The sequence below is a fragment of the Neolamprologus multifasciatus genome, chromosome 23, assembly GCF_963576455.1.
Source record: "Neolamprologus multifasciatus chromosome 23, fNeoMul1.2, whole genome shotgun sequence".
Taxonomy (NCBI): Eukaryota; Metazoa; Chordata; class Actinopteri; order Cichliformes; family Cichlidae; genus Neolamprologus; species Neolamprologus multifasciatus.
The window spans coordinates 15,345,164-15,363,707 of record NC_140460.1 but is presented as its reverse complement, the minus strand read 5'-3'; the positions used below and the strand labels follow the sequence as shown (position 1 = coordinate 15,363,707).

Sequence of the window (18,544 nt, the reverse complement as noted above, 5' to 3'; positions counted from 1 at the left end):
ATATGGAAATGTAACCAACCTCACAGTGCAAGCTTTAATTTGTGTACTTGATTTTGACTCAGCTCACTGGGTAAAGCTTCGATTGAACCCACCAAACAACTCACAAAAATTATATTCAGATCATCTCGAAAGTTTCTTAGTTTGTTGTTGACCGTTTTGTTGTTTCAGGGTGTGGAATATATTTCCGGGGTGAAGGTTCCCTGCATGTAGACTCCGAATGGAAATTTTCCCTCAGGTTGAGTCACATATTGTACCCATATTTGTGCACACTGTACTGCTAGGTAAACAGTAAACAGCTCACATGGCTGAAGCAATGTCCATTAAACATTAAAATGAAGACTGTGGTCTCTTTGCGAGTGTTTTTTTTCCTGTGCTGGTTCCTCATTTAGATTCGATCAGATAAACGGTTCTTGCAACAAGATCCAGAATTTGATAAGGACTCTCAAAGCCGCAACAGAGCATGTCTGGCTGTGGATGGGTTTATTTAAATATTGGATCAGTGAGAGAAGACTATAGTGTGCAGTCCCCGAGGTTCTCATTGTTCACGTCAGATAAAAGTACTGTTAGAGGATGACGCAACTATTCTCTAAAGCCAGCTTTGTGAATTCTTTCCCTGCTGTAGATCTCTCCCATGACTAGTACACTCTGTGTCAGCATAGAAACTAAGTGTGCCACTCAGACTGTGTCACAGCAAAGCTCTGTTGAACGCAGTGGCCGTTGACTCATCGGTAACGCCTACCACAGTTCCTGCCCCATAATGCCAAGTGATATTTGATTAAGCAAGATCAAAAACAATCAGAGACGTGTTCTTCATAAAGTCCTTTATAAAGCTCAAACCACATCCATATCTATTGAATAACATTTTTTGTATCACAGAGCTCAAGTTCGTCTAACCTTTGACCCTTCCTTGACTTCACGACGCCCGTTTAGTGTCTTTATTTTGCCGCAAAATCCTAACGCAACCCTAATACACCAATCTTTTCATTTTGTCACTTAGGTGTTAATAAGATAGGTGCAATGGCAGGCAGGAGGTCTTAGTTACAGATTCTGTGATGCGGCCTGTAGTTGTTTATCAGGTGCATGTGTGTTTGGGGAGCCCTTTGTACCCTTCAGAGCAGATAAAAGTCCGAAGCGTTGGTTCAGTGGTGTCACACAGTCGAGGAAATCCTGCACTGTTGCCTTCAATTTGTTAATGAGACTTGGCAGAATTCCTGAATTCTTAGAAAACTGAGACATGCAGAGTACATCATGAGTTTATCTTGGTAAGTTTGCAGTATTTCATTACTTGTTTTCTTGAAAATTGTGGGCATGACGCACTTTTTTCCCACCTGTCACTTTATCTGGAATGTGTTTTTGTCACTAAAATATTAGCTACAAGTTTGTTATATTCAGAAGGCTTTGGCTTTGTATTTGGCTGTTAGTGAGTTACTAGCAGAGCTGTAAGTATGTTTAGGCTCATGTTTAACACGTATTGTAATTTTTCTGAGTCATTGTTTTCGATCATTTGACTGAATTGTTTGAAAAACGGGTAGTTCCTGTGAAACTTTAGCGCTCTCTTTAGCTCGGTGTCAAAGCTGAATGCAAGTAAAGAGAGGCTCTTGCAGGCTGTTCTGTCGGGGCCGTCCATTTCACTCCCTCCCACACAACCCAAATTTGGCTGTAACCCTAGCCATTCGGGTAGCGCACTCAGTGACATCACAGGCTCCACTGGAGAGGCCCCGTCCTTTTTCCGAGATCAGGTGTCTGAGCCTTTGTTTGTGTGACATAAGCTCTTCGGTGCCACGCAGGTTGGGAGTCACTGCGTTTTTTCCCCACATTCTAATCTTTGATCAGGTCACTTTGTGAGTGAAAGGCTGATAAGACCGATGAAGTGTGTGATAAACGCGGCACACGGGCTTTTTCCGCTACTTGACATGCTGAGCACATATGAAAGAAATTAATGATATTAACAAAATGAGTCAGAAAATATTTTACTGACCTTTACAGCTTATTTTCAACCACTTACAGTTGCAGCCATTAGATTTTAAATAAATGTCATCTCTCTCTCTCTCTCTCTCTCTCTCTCTCTCTCTCTCTCAACAGAAGTGTTTTAAACCCTTTTTTTGGTCAGCTTTCAGTCTGATTCAGTATTAACCTGTGAGATTTGGCTCATATGGTTAAAGAATATAAATGTTAGGTCACAGCATTTACCTGATTCTCTTATGTGGCCACAAGCTGTGGGTAGGGAGAATTAGACTGAAGATAGAAGTGGCAGAAGTAGCTTCCTCCAAAGAGTGTCCATCCTTAGAAAGAGGTTGAGGGGCTCAAAGTAGAACCACTGCTTGTCCACATCAAAAAGATCCAGCTGCATAGGATTTCCCCCTAGCTCGAGTGTTTGGGACACGTCCAGCCAGAAGAAGACAGGCTTTCAATGCCTTGGTGCATCCCTAGAAAGAAGAAAGTCTATGCATCTCTACTCACTCCACTCCACTGACCTTTGACCCAGATCTGAATAAAGGAAAGACGGTTATTATGTGTCAAAACAGTAGCTGTTTAGATACACTAGTGTAAATAATGATCCTCAAAAGAATGCATAAGATTTAAATTAGCTAAGTAAATATTTCCATTTGCTATAGTTTTACAGTCCTTTTTCTTTCTTCTTTTTTTAGTTTTGTTTTTAGCTTTCATATAATATCTCATGCATCTGTCATGTTGAAAGTTGTATATATATCCACACAGCTTTCATTCAAACTGTGTTTTGCATTTGCATATTGTTTTGCAAAATTATCTCACTATGGTCTGGGTTTCCCTGAAGATGTGAAATTGTACTTTGCCTGGTAAATGGGATGTCTGATTGACAGACATTGACAAAGTCACGGTATAATGTAGTTGCGTCTCTGCACAGTTTCTTAAATGTTCACAGTATATCTCGCCTCTCACCTTCTCTAAAGGCTACTGGAGACAGACAGCAAGTCGCTGCGCTCCATGAATGGCTCCAGGCGAAACAGTGGCTCATCCCTGGTGTCCAGTTCCTCTGCCTCATCCAACCTCTCCCACCTGGAGGAGGACTCATGGATCTTGTGGGGGCGAATTGTCAATGAATGGGAGGAAGTGCGCAAGAAGAAAGAGAAGCAGCTTAAGGTGAGACTCGTGCACATGACTACCTGTGAGGTGACGGTTGATCATGTGCAGACCTGCTTAAGAGCTTATTCAGCCTGGGCTATTTTACTAGGTTACAAATAGACATTTGACGCCTTGAAGACGAGGTAAAGAGCCTTCTCTCAGCTGCTCCTTTACTCACACGGGGTCAGCAAAACAGATAGCTGTGCATATTTGTTTTAGCAGAATTTGATGCCATTCCTCGCAAAACACCAAAGGGATTTGCGTCTCCTCCTAGTCTCAAAGCTGTATAAACCTCTTCACACTTACACTTAAAAACAGTAAAACTCCATGACAGTTATTCTAGGTTGCAAAAAAGGGTCCAGTGATGCTGCTGTTTCTGCATTTAGATTGTTTAACTTAACATATTTCAAATCATGGCTGATTTGTTTTATTGTTATTATAATTATTATAATTGTATTTATAATTTTTTGCTGCTATTTGAATCTCCCTGGCTCAAATGTTACAAAGGCCCAGTTCATGTGACTGTTTACTTGGTCCAGTGATAATTTAAAGTCTGTCTCTGTCCTCAGTGACCCTGTGGGGTTGCCCTTGAACTTGTTATTTCAGACGTAGATATTTGACGCTAATTTTAGCTTGCTTGTTTCTACAGTTACTCTGTTAAGCCCCGTAATAATCCTGTGCCCAGACAGTGGCAATGGCAGTCTGATTTAAACTGCACAAAGACTGTGGACATACACAGTGATTGTTGTTTGTTGTGTAAAACCGTGCCAGGTGTGTGTTGGACCACCTGATTGTAGCCACAAGTCTGGGATAGTGGTGACTCAGCAGAAAGCCTGATGTGTCCTGATGTTAAACGACTCAGTGCAGCTGCAACGGTTTGGAAGTTACTGGGGATCTACAGTTGGTGCTTTTTATCTTTATGCACTGAGTGTTGTTAATGGAAGTTTTGTTGAATTCTCCTCAAACTGAAGCCTTCTTTGGGTCATTTAGGAAAACTGACAACCAGTAGCTGTGGCAGAACAGCTAGGTGCTCAGCATTTATGGTCAGATGTTTGTTATAACCATAGAGACTTCAAGCCCATTTCTCTTTGTTACTTAGATGACTGACAGAGAGAAATATTTTACTGTAAAGTTTCTGTTAATTAAAATAATCATGCAAAAGACTAACGTCTTCTGTAGGGACGGAGTTTCTGTTGTTCTTGTTGCTGGATGTTTAAATGGAGAAGTGCTGGGAAGGAGCTGTGAACATGCACAGTGTTATTATGTAATTTAACAGAAGTAGTCATCATTGCATGGGTGCAACTAGCCCAGGATATTAATGACAGTTGCTGAGGCCTCGGCAAAATTGCTGTTTTCTTCCGCTCTGCTTACAAGAAACACAGTTTCTGTTGCACGAAGGAAGAAACGTAAATTTTTTCTGCACTTGTCAGCAAAATCCCTGATTTGTTCGTCTTTCTAATACTTTATATTTCATATGTAATGTTCAAAGACCCTCTGCTCTTGAGTAGTTCTTGTGACTCATAAGGCAGCTTTCATTCAACAGTCAAGGTTTGAGACTGTGGTGCATTGTTTCAGTCCAGAACAAAGCTTGGTTTGTCTTATCTAACCTCTAAGAGGGGAGAGGGGTCCCCTGCTGAAAGCATGTGTGGGTGGACCTCTGCTCCAGATGCACCCTGGACTGACCAGATGCACGCAGACACCGCACACAGACAGACATACACAACCACACGCTCACTCACATGGCCGCATAGCAGGAAAAATGACTGTTCCCTGTCAGCACAGGAAATTGCTTAATCAAATTGTATCAGCAGTAGTATATGGAAATAAATCACTCTGCAGAATGTATCACTGACAAGATTATGTTTGGCAGTGGAAACTGTATTATTATAAAAGATGCACAGTGTGCTGAAGTGGAAAAAGAAATATTAGGCTTTGAGGCATACCCATGGTTTAATCCTGTTGAAGATGCAGGTGCAGGTCTCTGATGTTTTTCTCCACGGAAGGGTTTGGTATTTTTCTTTCTGCGGTTCACATTCAGAGCTGAAAAAAGAATCCCAAATGTGCATTAGGTTCCCATGGATTCATTTTACATTGTCATGGTTTCCCCTGCCATTAAACTCCTGAAGCTAGTCCACTGCCTCTCTGGGGAGATGTTTTTATGATAAACTGTTCAGTGTGGGGAAAAAACAACCTTTTGCGATCCATTTGTGGTTCGACGCGTCCGCTGAAGGGGAAACCAGTACCGATAAAGATTCGTCCAAGTTGAGTGGAAATAAGTAAGCCATCATTTTTTTGCACTGCTAATACAGTGCAGCGCTATAAAGGTGTTTCAAATGAATGAATAGAGTTGCGGAGCTCTTAGTATTTTTTTCACTTATACTCTGGCAGATGTAATATGAACAGGTTTTTTTCAAATTACAAAAAGTGAGGAAGTGCAGACTTTTTAGAAAAAAAAGTTAGTTATTAACATCAGCTACATGCTCTAGCTGCATGACTACACTATTTAAGAGACATCCACAGGGATGCTATTTATCATCACCACGCAATGCTACTGCTGCATTGAGGGCACCGAAAACAGACTTCAGAAAGTTTTAATGAACTTAGATGAGGAGAAGTGGTCGCCCTTTCTTCTCCATGGCGTCCTCTGGCAATCAGAAGAACAGTTTCATCTTGTTGGTCCAAGCAAAGAAAATTACTGGGTTACTTTTCACCATTGTTGTTTTTTCTCCATGGTATTTTCAACTAGTGACCAACACTATGTTTATTTTTTATTTTTTTACACTACCACGTGTATGCCTGTGTACGCGAATGCTGGATTTCCACTAATGAATTAGAAACTCATTGGCCTGATGAGCCTGAGCTGACCCTCTGACAGACCTGTGCACTAAAGATTTTAACTATTTTAACCTGCAATGGATACATTTGCGTTATTAGACTGCGGTTCCCATGTAAACATTTTTGACACACACAAAAAACATAATTTTAATGTATACTTTATTGATCCTCGTGGGGAAATTCCTCTCTGCATTTAAAACATTCACTCAGTGAAGCAGTGGGCAGCCACTGGGTGCCCGGGGAGCAGTGTGTAGGGACGGTACCTTGCTCAGGGGTGCCTCAGGGTAGCTGTTCAGGCGAATCGAACCCCCAACCTTCCGATCATGGGGCTATCACTCTACCTACTGAGCGATCATAAAGAAGTTAAAAAAGGATTGGAAAAACAAGGTGCTATAAGTTGGTACTATTTTACCTGTTTAACTAGTATCCATACACTTACCTGGCCCAAACAAGGTAGTGCAAGTCCTGCATGAGAGGATGAGAACAAGTCTAAACATGATTGCGTGCTCTCCTGCTGGTATAGATCCACGTTTCTTGGAATAAGGAATTAAACTTCTAAATGATATGATTTTCTGGTGAATGGTTATTCGATGTGCATTCACTGCCACGTTTGTGTGACTGGATATTAAATCTGACACTATCATAAAACCTGAACGAAGAACAAAACTGTGTTTTTCATTTTAAAAAGTTGTTGCCTACACCCTGCAGAAAACTTTCAGAACATCAAGAAAATATCTTTATCTCTTTTTTTTTCTCTACAGGATCTTGTTAGGAAAGGGATTCCTCATCATTTTCGAGCTATAGTGTGGCAGCTGTTGTGTAATGCCCAGAATATGCCCATCAAGGATCAGTACTCAGAATTATTAAAGATGACGTCGCCCTGCGAGAAGCTCATACGCAGAGACATCGCTCGCACTTATCCCGAACACGAGTTCTTCAAGGAGAAAGACAGCTTGGGTCAGGAAGTGCTCTTCAATGTCATGAAGGTGTGTCTTCTGCGGTGTCTAAGAAACCTGTTTGCATGCAGATAAAGAGATAAGTCTTGTGTTCCAGTAACAAAAACTGGTATTTGGTTTTAAGGTGGTTTAATAAAGAAAAAGAGAGAAATCTGATCTTCAGTGAGACTCCTGTAAAGATAATCTCTATTACCTTAGGCATATTCTCTGGTGGACCGTGAGGTCGGCTATTGTCAGGGAAGTGCGTTCATTGTGGGTCTGCTGCTCATGCAGGTAATGATTGTATTCTCCACACATCCTCTCACACACACTGTAACTCAAACTTCCAGCTAGTAATTTGATCACTATCATAATATTTTTCTAGATGCCCGAAGAGGAAGCATTCTGCGTGTTTGTGAAGCTGATGCAGGACTACAGATTACGAGAACTCTTCAAACCCAGCATGGCTGAGCTGGGACTCTGCATGTATCAGTTTGAGTACATGATCCAGGTAGACACCTCATAGCTTGGGGAGTAATGCTTTGCCAACACGTAAGCTTCAACAATAGTGAGTCTGATTGTTATTTTTTTCACAGGAGCAACTCCCAGAGCTTCATATACATTTCCAAGCTCAGAGCTTTCATACCTCCATGTATGCCTCTTCTTGGTTCCTCACCATCTTCCTCACCTCCTTCCCTTTGCCCGTTGCTACGAGGATCTTTGACATCTTCATGTGTGAGGTCAGTTAAAGCAAACTGTGGCTGAATGATAAGCTCTGTAAACATGTATGAACCAGTATGTTGAAAATGTTATCTTTCTGTCATTCTCTTTACTGAGCTTGAAATTTACACCTGTGTTCACATTCTTACAACACTGGCTTCTTCTGTTTTCTTTTTTCTTTAAACTTCTGTTTGCTTGTAGTTTTTTGCGATCTAAAAGAGGAACTAAAACTGCTGGTTTCTGCCAGTGTATGAACTGAGGGGGTGCACCAAGGCCCAGGATTGATTTTGAACTGTGACTCATGCAAAGATACTCTAGTAAAGCCTGTGAATAAAAACGTTGAGCTGGAAATGAGTGCAATAGGTCCACTTGGAAATGAGCCACCATTATATCAAAGTCTTATCTGAAAAGGGTTTGGGGGTTATATCTTGAGCTGCTGTTATTGTAAGTCACTGTGAACTAATAGCCCCACCTCAGAAAAACAGAGTCTGTGCTTAAACTTTTAAGAGTATTGACTATGTGCACGTTAGCATATGCTACTTCCGGTGCGGAAACTCCTGTGGGGAGCTTTGTTTCCGGTGTCCTATTCGCGCCCTGTTTACGGTCCAAAACAAGTTAAACAAATGAATGAATCAAGCGGCGATTTACATTTCTATAGATGTCTCGGGCATTTACCCAATATATCTGTAAATGATGTTCATCGACTTGTCGATATTTTTCCCCCGAGCCTCAGAGCAAAAGAGAAAATGGATTCAAATGTTATATTTCTCAGCTGTCCCTTGTTTATCGCGGGTGTTATGTTCTAAAAATAACCAGTGATAGGTGAAATCAAGTAGCCAATTTTATTTTTTGACGGTGCAAAACGTTTCGTGGACATCGTGGACATACAGTACTGCACTTCAGAGTCACACTGCTAGCGATCGATGCAGCGATTCTGTGCTGTACAGGAGAGACATCACAGAGGAGATAGTCTGCAGCGATCAGGACGTAAAAAAAGCATGCAACATAAAACTTGCACTAAAAAATCTGCGACACAGCGAGGTGAAAGGTGAACCGTGTTATAGCAGGGACTGCTGTAATTTTGAAGGTAAGTCACAACATACCCTTCGTAAATACTAATGTATAGAAACCGTTACCAGCAATCGTTCATTTTTTGTGTGGCTTTTTTCACGGTTTGTTAACATGCTGTGTAGGTGTGTACTTGACTAGCTGATCTCGACATAACGGGAAACATCTGGTTTGACTATTCTTCACCTGTAGTTTGAATGCTGAACATTTGCCTGTTTAAATCATAAGACCAGTCACTATACAGAGATGTGCTTCTGAATGTGGACGATGTGTCTTCTGCTGCAGTAATGCAGTTCTGCTTGTGTTGAGTGATGTAAACAACTGATCGATCTAAACTCTTTAAACGTCAAAAATTGATCATTAGATTTTTTATGACACAGCAGTGGTGAGTGTTCCCACCTTCTGCTCTTTGTAACTTAACGCGATCTTTCCGTTTTCGAGTTTTGGACATGATTTTGGAGTATATCTTCGCAGTAGCGATTGACCGCAAAGTAAAGCTACCGGAAATGTACAACCCCACATCCGGTCTCAAACCAGGAAGTTAGCATTTTCTCGTGCACAGGGTCAATTTATTTAGAGATGATTTCAGGCCAGAACACTTATTCTACAGCTTTAAGAACAGTTAGGTAAAATCAGCTATCAAATAAAAGTTATCCATTAGTGCCACCTGTTGGACAAAATTAAGCACTACAGTTACAGTCACCTTTAGCAGTGTGGCCTCTTTTTTTTTCTTCTCTAAATCACAATCACTCGGGCTGTTTATTCTCAGTCCACTGTCCAATAAATTTGACAGCACACTGAGTATTATATCATGCTCATTACTGGTGGGGTTTTTTCAGGGCCTGGAGATTGTTTTCCGCGTGGGGCTCGCCATCCTGCAGATGAACCAGGCGGAACTCATTCAGCTCGACATGGAGGGAATGTTACAGGTGAATCACCAGCAGCACTTCCAGGGGAGAAGCCTCCATCACGCTCTGTTTATGTGCAACCTCTCATCTCGTCCCAGTTTGTGGGCATGCTGATGTTTAGTGCGGTCCTTTGAGGTCAGAGAAGCTTGTGTCTAAAACATGCATTCTGGTGTGACACTTGCCCCCGCTTTCTTTATGTGCTTCAGCACTTTCAGAAGGTCATCCCACACCAGTTGGACAGTGGACCAGATAAGGTCATCCAGGCTGCTTATCAAGTTAAATACAACGCCAAGAAGATGAAAAAGTAAGCACAGCAGGCATTTCATAACTTCCTTTTTCAGAGATTTTTTATTTTTTATTTTTTTGCTGTGATTGTTTTTTCATTGTTCCTCTTTTACAGTTGAACCCCCTTTTTGTTTTTTTGTTTTTAAACTGTTGCATAACTTTAGACAAGATTTTTCAGTCAGCACTGCAGCAAATTAACTGCTAATTTTTGAATGCTGCAAATTCAAAACTTGGTTGATACCCAATCCAAGTGGAGGAAGCAACACATTTAAACGTTCTGTGTACCTGTTCAGTATAGGGGCCAGGGAAATTCCAGAGTTTCCATTTGTAATGGTGTCTCTTTAAAGGAACGTATATCATTTTTAGAAGCAATAAAATATAGAAGACATAAGGAAAGGGGACTGTATCCCAAATTGATACATGGAAATCAATTTCCAAAAAACTCTTCTCAAAAAGATAAAAGCTCACCATCAAAATGCAATAAATAAATTTAAAGATTTAGTGAATACTGTTCCATTTCCCTCTAAACAACACAAAGTAGCATGTGTCTTAACTTTAGAAACTCCCTGTTATGATTTTAAGTTACAAACTGTTAAAAGATCATTCTGTGCTTCATTTGTTTTAACAGATGCTCTGTGCTTTTTTTTTAGGTTAGAAAAAGAGTACACTACAATCAAAACAAAAGAGATGGAGGAACAGGTGGAGATAAAGGTGTGTGGACATACTTTAAAGTCTCAGAGCATCCCATGTAAACAATTTGTAGTATTTTTTTTTCTCATGTCTTTTTGCAATTCTATATTTTTCAGAGGTTGCGGACAGAGAACAGGCTTCTGAAGCAGAGGATAGATACACTAGAGAAAGTGAGTGAATCGGTGTTTGTCACAGTCAGACACTGCGCTCTCCTCATCAACTTTACATTAACCCATTCCGCTGTTTATGTCCATATATCATGCGTATTTCCTAATGACGGAGTCTTGTCTTTCACTAACTGGGCTGTGTTAGTTGAAAGTTGCTGGTACGCCATCATGGACTGGCATGGTGAATGTTCTGATTGTAGATAAAGTCAGAAACATTGATGGATTTGGGCTTTAGGTCATGTGGAGAATTTAAAAACCCAGCTGACGCCACTAACAGAAGCAGAGAAGCCTGTTTGAAATGTGAACGGAGCTGCTTGATACTTGACGGCGATACAAAGCACTGCATGTCAGGGTGCACTGTTTGTGTCATTGTGCACAATACTGAGTCTCTCTGAATGGGCACTTCTACTGCCTGGTAAAGGCACCATGCATGAGGTCTGTTGAGGATATTAAGGGTGTCTGCTACGCTGTGTTTGCCTGCAGGGCGGAAACGAGTCTGTTAGTTTAAACCAAACTCGAGGCTGCTGCTCCTCGTCACGTAACTCTCAGGATCTTTTAACTCTCCACTAACTGAAACCACTAAAAGCTTGGATAAACCACAGAACCCCAGCGCCTCTGTTAAGTAAAACACCTCTTTAACACTGTCGTCATGCTGCTATTGTAGCAAACTTCACTCTCGGGCTGCCCTGTGCTTTTTCCTGTCTGAAACCTCTCTTTGTTATCTGCACCGCCCAATTCTTCACTCTGTCACCAGCTTATTTTTGCACCTTTTTCACCACACCTGCTTTGCAATGTTCCTTTTCTACCTCATTGCGTAAACCAAATATTTTTGGAGGGAAAATGAACATTGCACTTCTTCTTTTAAAGAATCAGTTGTTCTTTTGTGTGCTTTAAACTGTCCTCTGGATTCTCTCTCTCTCTGCTGTCTCTTGTTGATATTTCTGTTTTGTAGGAAAGCGCTTCCTTGGCAGATAGATTGATCCAGGTATACTCCTCATTTTCTTTTTACCCTTAGAACTTATGCTGGACTTTCCTTCTTCCATCTTTTTGTCTCTCTTTAGCAATGCATGCCTATGATTAGTAAAGGGCAGTGACAGTGCTAATCCAGATTATGACATCATTAAATAACTGCATGGAAAACCACATGGTGGTATGTTAGACAAAGTAAGAGAATCACAAAAGATGCTAAATACATCTAAGGAATTAAAACTAAATCACCCGCTGCTTAGAGTTAAAAACAAGCATGTCCTTAGAAAATCCAATCCTTCATCTTCTGTAATTTGCCCACCCATTCCGTCCTTTCGTTTCACTTCCTGCCGTGCTCACTCCACCCCTCATCGATTGGTTATGTCCAAAGGGACAAGTGACTCGAGCTCAAGAGGCAGAGGAAAACTACCTGGTCAAACGGGAGCTGGCTACAGTCAAACAGCAGAGCGAGGAGGCCGGTGCTCAGCTGGAGCAGGCCAAGAAAACCATCAGGCAGCTCCAGCAGCAGCAGCAGCAGCAGCCACAAGGGGTAAGAAGAGCCACAGACAGTCTGAGGCAGGCAGGTTGCACTGGCTCATCTGGCTGACCTGAGTGTGACTGGAGCTGTGACACTGAGACTGGGGTATTGCCCAGGTCTGTGTGTGATGTGTACGTACAACCTCAGGATGACTATTTTATTATTATTAGGTGTGCTACAGATTACTTTTGGGCCTGTAAACATGTGTTTTCACCTGATTTTGGATAGATGGCGGGGCATCTGCAGAGCAGGGCTTTTCTTACTTTAGGTAATGATGTGTTTTGGCATGCATGAATTCATTTTGAGACACAGATTGCTACAAAGTTCAATTTATGTTCTTCTGCGTCCCCAGAAATGCTTTCATGAATTTGTAAGCAGGTTGTATCTCAGGCTGGTAGATTTCACACATGGCCCCCTGTTCATTGAATCCTCACCTTGCACAACACATCTCCTTAATTATTAATGGTTGGATTCCACATGATAATGTGCAGGCTTTACTGTGTTTTACATAATTTGCTGTCTTGCTGCACAAAGATTGTTCATGAATTATTTATGTGGAAGTGAAAGGAAAAATGGTTGATGTCAGCTGAAATGAATGTAAAGAGGAATTGAGAGTACTTGGATAAGTGTAAGTATTGTGGACATTACTGGAGATTGGATTTAGTTTGAGGTGAGTGCACACAGCTATGTCTGCTGTCCTTCCTGCTTTTTTTCTGCTTGCTCATTTGTTCTGTTTTTTCTTTTATTTTCTTTCTTTTTTTTTCCTTGTAGAAAGGACCCCCACGCTTCTCTGAGGAGTCCGTCCTGCAGCTGGAGAGAGAGCTCGTGCAGGCCCGACTAAAGGAGGCAGAGTCTCAGTGTGCACTCAAGGAAATGCAAGACAAGATTCTCGATATGGAAAAAGTGAGTTGCGTCATTTTAATGCAACTGCAGTGGGACTGTACTGCCTAAACCTCAGTCGGCACAGAGTATTACTGTGATCTAGCCCTACGCTGTAATTTCTTTTTTAAAGGTTTAAGAAAAATTAGATTTTTCCACCTTTTTCAGAGGAACACATCGCTACCAGATGACACCAATGTGGCGCGGCTGCAAGAAGAGCTGATCGGGGTGAAGTTGAGAGAAGCGGAGGCGCTGACTGGACTGAAAGAGCTGAGACAGCAGGTTAGAGATCTGGAGGACCACTGGCAGGTGAGCACCAACATTTCAGCACGCAGGACAACTTGAAATGGCTGATCAAAACCCCAACAGATCATAATGCAAATGTTGTACACACACACACCAAAGTACGCTGTTTAAAATCAGAGTGGATTTTGGTTTCAAAAAGTATTTAAATATTCTAAATTTAGATTGCTTTTAGTCATGCCATTGTGAGAAACTCTCATATGCAGTGCTTCTGTTTTTTCTCCCTCTGCACACTTAAACGCAACTGCATAATTAAGGCTGTGAAGATTTAACGGTACATTAAACTTGTGTTCAAACAGTGATTCATGAGTTTGACTACAGTAATTATTTAAGATAGAATGGGTTTAATTCAGAACATTTGATTTGGCTTAATTGCCGTTTAATTAATCCATTCAGGTTGACTGAAAACATGAAACGTGAAAACTTGAACAGATAGGTTGGTTAACTCAGCTGTAGTACTTCGTTTAAAGAAAGATGAAGATGCAAGTTTAAGCTGGTTAAAGGAGCTGTTTCAAACCATGAACAATGGCTTATCATTTAGAATAAAAATAATATTTTTGTTTTCTTCTCACATTTATTAAAAAACATTTTGAAAAAAATTCTTGCTCTAATTAGATACATCTGTGTGTTTATTTGAAGAGGGTACATTTTCCCTTTTGATATGTATTTCCATTTAAAGTCGTATTAAGAGAACTTTGCAGGTACCCTGTAATTCCTGCTAGTTACAGAGCACAGATCTAGTATGACACACAAATGGTGAAAGTCAAGTGTTTATTTGGTAAGTGATGGTAAACAGGACTGACTGTCCCCGCCCTCTCCAGCGTCACTTGGCACGCACCGCTAGCCGCTGGAAGGGACAGTCCTAAGAAGAACACCATGAGCGAGCTGCAGGACGAGTTGATGAGCGTCAGGCTACGTGAGGCCGAGGCTCAGGCAGAGCTTCGAGAGATGCGGCAAAGGATGTTGGAGCTGGAGACACAGGTCAGAGGTTGAATCGGTCTAACAGCACTAATATAATTTATGATTTGGTTTGTTATCTGGATTCTAACCCTGATCTAGATCTTTAAAAGCATTATTCAAATTCCTCATCACATGTTCACAAATATATGTCAAATAGAAATAATAAAATTAGGAAAACACCATCAGAAACTAATTCAGATTCAGATATCCTCCTCAGTCCAGAGATACAGTTCATATTGTATGCTGCATACTTGGCAGAAGTATGCAGTCTTTAGGAAGAGACTTTTGTTTTTATGTACTTGCAGTGCAGTTAATTACAAAAGTGAATGTACATTAAGTGTGATAAGTAGTAAATATGCTGGAAAATAAGGGAATTCCCACCCTGAATTTCACACAGCAGCCTTCAGGGGGCAGCATTTATCTTTGTATGCAACACAGAAACTGGAACAGTGAAGTAGTGCTGAAAGTCACATTAGGTTTCAGTTTCTTTATCCTGAACCTATCAGTCAATAACGTGAAATAATCCGCTTTTGCTTTTCGTTTTTTTAAATGTGCTTATTCAGAATCAGATTCACAACAACCAGCTGCGTCGAGCGGAGCAGGAGAGTCGCTCTCTGCAGGAGCGCGTGCAGAAACTGACAACACAAAACAAAGATCTGAACGTGCAACTGCAAGAAATCAAGAGGAGACAAGCTGAGATTGAATGCAAGGTACAAACTGCTGCTGCACTCCACACTTTGCACCTCTGGGGCGAACCGTTGCAGCGCTATTGTGGTTTAAATCTGTAAAGTTAAAAAAAAAAAAAGAATTGATTTCTTAGAGAGGTTGTCGCCTGAGAGTTCTCTGGCTTGTTTTCTGCAGAGCAAGGAAGAAGTAATGGCAGTGAGGCTGAGGGAAGCTGACAACATTGCTGCTATGGCGGAACTCCAGCAACAGATCTCTGAGCTCGAGATTCAGGTAAGGTTTTGACTCACACTTCACCCACTGCACCAAGCTTTGGATTTCCTCAACTCCCTCACAAACCACATTACATGTAAGCTTCCTTCAGCCATAAAAGGAAATGTCCCATACAAGGATGTGGTGACAAACCCAAGTTATATTTTTTGGGCCCTATGAACACATCATCCAAAGTTATAACCATAATAGTGACTGTTTGACCTGGCAGATTTGTGGTTTTCAGTCTGAGCCTCTTTACTGGTTTAAGATATGCAGAAGGGAAAGAAAATGTCTGAATTTCCATTAATCAATCAGCATTTCAAAGCTTTGATGATATGAATCTCATGTGTTGTTTCCTTATGTTGCCTAGGAGACACCAGTGTCAATCAAATCTGGTAAAGCTGCAACCTCTTCCGGTTCCAATGAAGCGCATTTTAACTTTTTAAACTGTTATTACATAACCCAAATACGTATGCAGATCTGTTGGAAATTCTGAAAAAAATGCACTTTAATTGATTTTAGTTGATGTGGAAAACTTGGGGGGAAGACATTTTTTGCACAAATCAGAAATATTAAAGCATATCCCCTTCATCTATATTTATTCCCAGCGTAAATGGGAATTACAAGTCTTAACAAGCAGGAGAGAAGGAAGTAGTAGCATTTATCCCACTAATGAATTCAACATACTCCACAAGCTTAACCAAAAACAAATACAGGCCTGTTCTCCCAGTGACAACACACAACAATACTAAAGAGAGAAAGTGATCTAAAAAGACTTGATATTGTTGAAGGTGTTTATGGGTTCAACACTTCTCACACCATGCCACTTTCATACAAGTAAAGATACTCGATGAATAGTGAGTGTTGCAACAAGCAGATAATCTTGTTGTGTGTAAACTGGCTATGGGGCATGGGTGTGAAAATGGAATTTAAATATCTGTGAAGATGGTTTCCGTTATGATTTTAAACACTTGGCTTGTAGAACAAAAAAACATGCAATAGAGCTCTGAGCATTTTGACATTAACCAGTCCTTAACTTGCTAGATCCTTAGTACAGAGTTCAGTGCTTTCACCGCTAGTGAGTTTGTGTCATGTGTCTCCAAGCCAAAGTGTTTCCATATGAGGAAGGAAAATTTAGGAAAATATCCCCACCTGATTCGAATAAGGTTAAAGTCTTCTGTCATTTTTGGGACAGATTTTGGGGGATTTTTCAATCCACTTATTTGGAAGCTGGCTGTGGGAGCCACCAGTATAATATCTATTTTCCTGTTTTCTCTGTGTGGCTGCACTGAACCCACACACAGAGATAAGTGACAAACACCTTCATAGAACACTTCTGACGTCTTCTGTTATAGAAACTGGGGGATGTCCAGTGATGCCTTGCACTGAAACACTTGAAGCAACTCTGCGGATGCGCAACTTTGTGCTTTTTTTTTTTTTTTTTTCCCTGTTGCGTGTACCTGGAATATTGCTCAGGAGTTTCTCAGTGTAGCAGGACATACAGCCCTACAAGAAGAAGGCACTTCTGTCACATCTGCCTTGCACAACCACCCACTGCAGTTTTCCAGATCTTTTTGAAATTTCCCATGCTTTTTAACACAACACCAGACTTTTTCACATGCACCACAATCGATATCCCTCTCGTTAAATATCAGTGAGCTGGTGACATTATCAAGCCGCTTCTTCAAAATTTGTCAGCTGAAAGTTTTTTAAATGTTTTCAGTAGGACTGAGCGATATGACCCAAAATTCATATCTCGATTATTTTTTTAGCTGGATGGCGATATATGATATATATCTCGATATATATATATTTTAAAGCCATAAGGTAAGAACAAAAAGAGTTCTTAGTCAAAGCTGTGTCCCAGATGTCACACAGGCACTTTTATTAACATACAGCGTAGATGTACATGAAGAAATTACTCAAAAATAAATTATCAGCATTTATTAAATAATAATGCTCAATAAATAAAAGAAAACAATGTTGTTTTGTGCATAACAAAAAGCTCACAATTGTACCGTCAAAATGTACTAAAAGACGCAGAGCATAACAACAAAGACAGTCAGATTTCACAGCTGCTCTATTCCCAACTTCTACTGCGTGACTGACAGCCTTGAGTTTGAAACCCGCTTCGTAACCGTGTCTCTTACAGGTGTCATTTTTGGTCCTTATACACACAATACGGTAATATTACGTTGAAGCACAGTACGTATCACTCCGCGAGGCTCCAGACTACGGTAGCCGTAATGATCCGACAAGCCGTCAAGCGGTGCAGCTCCGTAGCTTACCAAAGTCGTACTAAAACATTTTTTGACAGATTGCTGAGCGCCGTGTAGCACATAAAATCGGTTCGCGGTCATCAAGCACAACCAGAATTCATACATAAGTCGCACTGTCAATTTATGTGAAAATGACAGGATTGTAGAAGCGAATGGATGGATGGATGACAGGATTGTAGGCCATGCTAGGCCATGGCGTTAGCGCGGTTAGCTCGCTAACACGTTGATGCCGTCCAGCCCCACGCACGGGGCAATCCGCGGTAACTCGTTAATGGAGATTTGCCGTGTCCATCTTGTCGTTGCCTGCAGGCGATGGGGGAGGGGGAGTTGTGTTCAGGGAAGGAGAGGTGAGGCCGAGTAACGTTGCATAGAGACGAAAGTGGACGAAAGCGAGACAAACTTGCGGTTTACAAGTATAATTATAACATAACATATACTAAATCGATATAAAAAAAATATTGTCACATCTTATATCTCGTATGAAAATATATGGATATTCTTTTTTTTTTTTAAAACTCGATATATCGCGCAGTCCTAGTTTTAAGTGCTTCTCAAGTAGTTCTTGTTTTTTGTAAGCACAGGAGTGTGGCATGTTTGCACCTTGCACATTGCATACAAAGTAGAGGAATAGCATGAGCCTCGTGTTAGCAGGAGCAGCTTTACTGCTCCTCATCTGTATCAACACAAGCTACAGTCATGTACAGATTACCTGTGTACAGTCAGTGGCCCCTCGCTATAACGCGGTTCACCTTTCGTGGCCTGGCTGTTTCGTGCATTTCTTGGTGTGCAATTTTGCATGTTTTTTGTTGTTGTTGGTTGTTTGTTTGTTTTTACAGCGCATTGTGTTCTGCATCCTGATCCGCTGCAGACAATTGTCAATCAATCTCGTGCCGTGTCTCCTGTACAGTACAGAATGCGTTCATCTTGTCAAATTTACAGAAATGTTCGATCGCTAGCAGTGTGGCTCTGCAGT

General features: G+C 41.0%; 1 protein-coding gene across 1 annotated transcript in view; it reads left to right on the top strand.

Moving 5' to 3' along the window:
* evi5b (ecotropic viral integration site 5b) overlaps positions 1-18,544 on the top strand; it is a 42,507-nt gene that overhangs the window by 10,515 nt on the left and 13,448 nt on the right. The window contains 17 exon segments of the mRNA XM_085150077.1: positions 2,931-3,120; positions 6,699-6,923; positions 7,092-7,166; positions 7,258-7,383; positions 7,469-7,612; positions 9,500-9,589; positions 9,775-9,872; positions 10,504-10,564; positions 10,660-10,713; positions 11,663-11,695; positions 12,068-12,226; positions 12,986-13,117; positions 13,262-13,402; positions 14,218-14,250; positions 14,252-14,377; positions 14,920-15,066; positions 15,218-15,313. Coding sequence (XP_085006203.1) covers positions 2,931-3,120; positions 6,699-6,923; positions 7,092-7,166; positions 7,258-7,383; positions 7,469-7,612; positions 9,500-9,589; positions 9,775-9,872; positions 10,504-10,564; positions 10,660-10,713; positions 11,663-11,695; positions 12,068-12,226; positions 12,986-13,117; positions 13,262-13,402; positions 14,218-14,250; positions 14,252-14,377; positions 14,920-15,066; positions 15,218-15,313 — 1,930 coding nt within the window.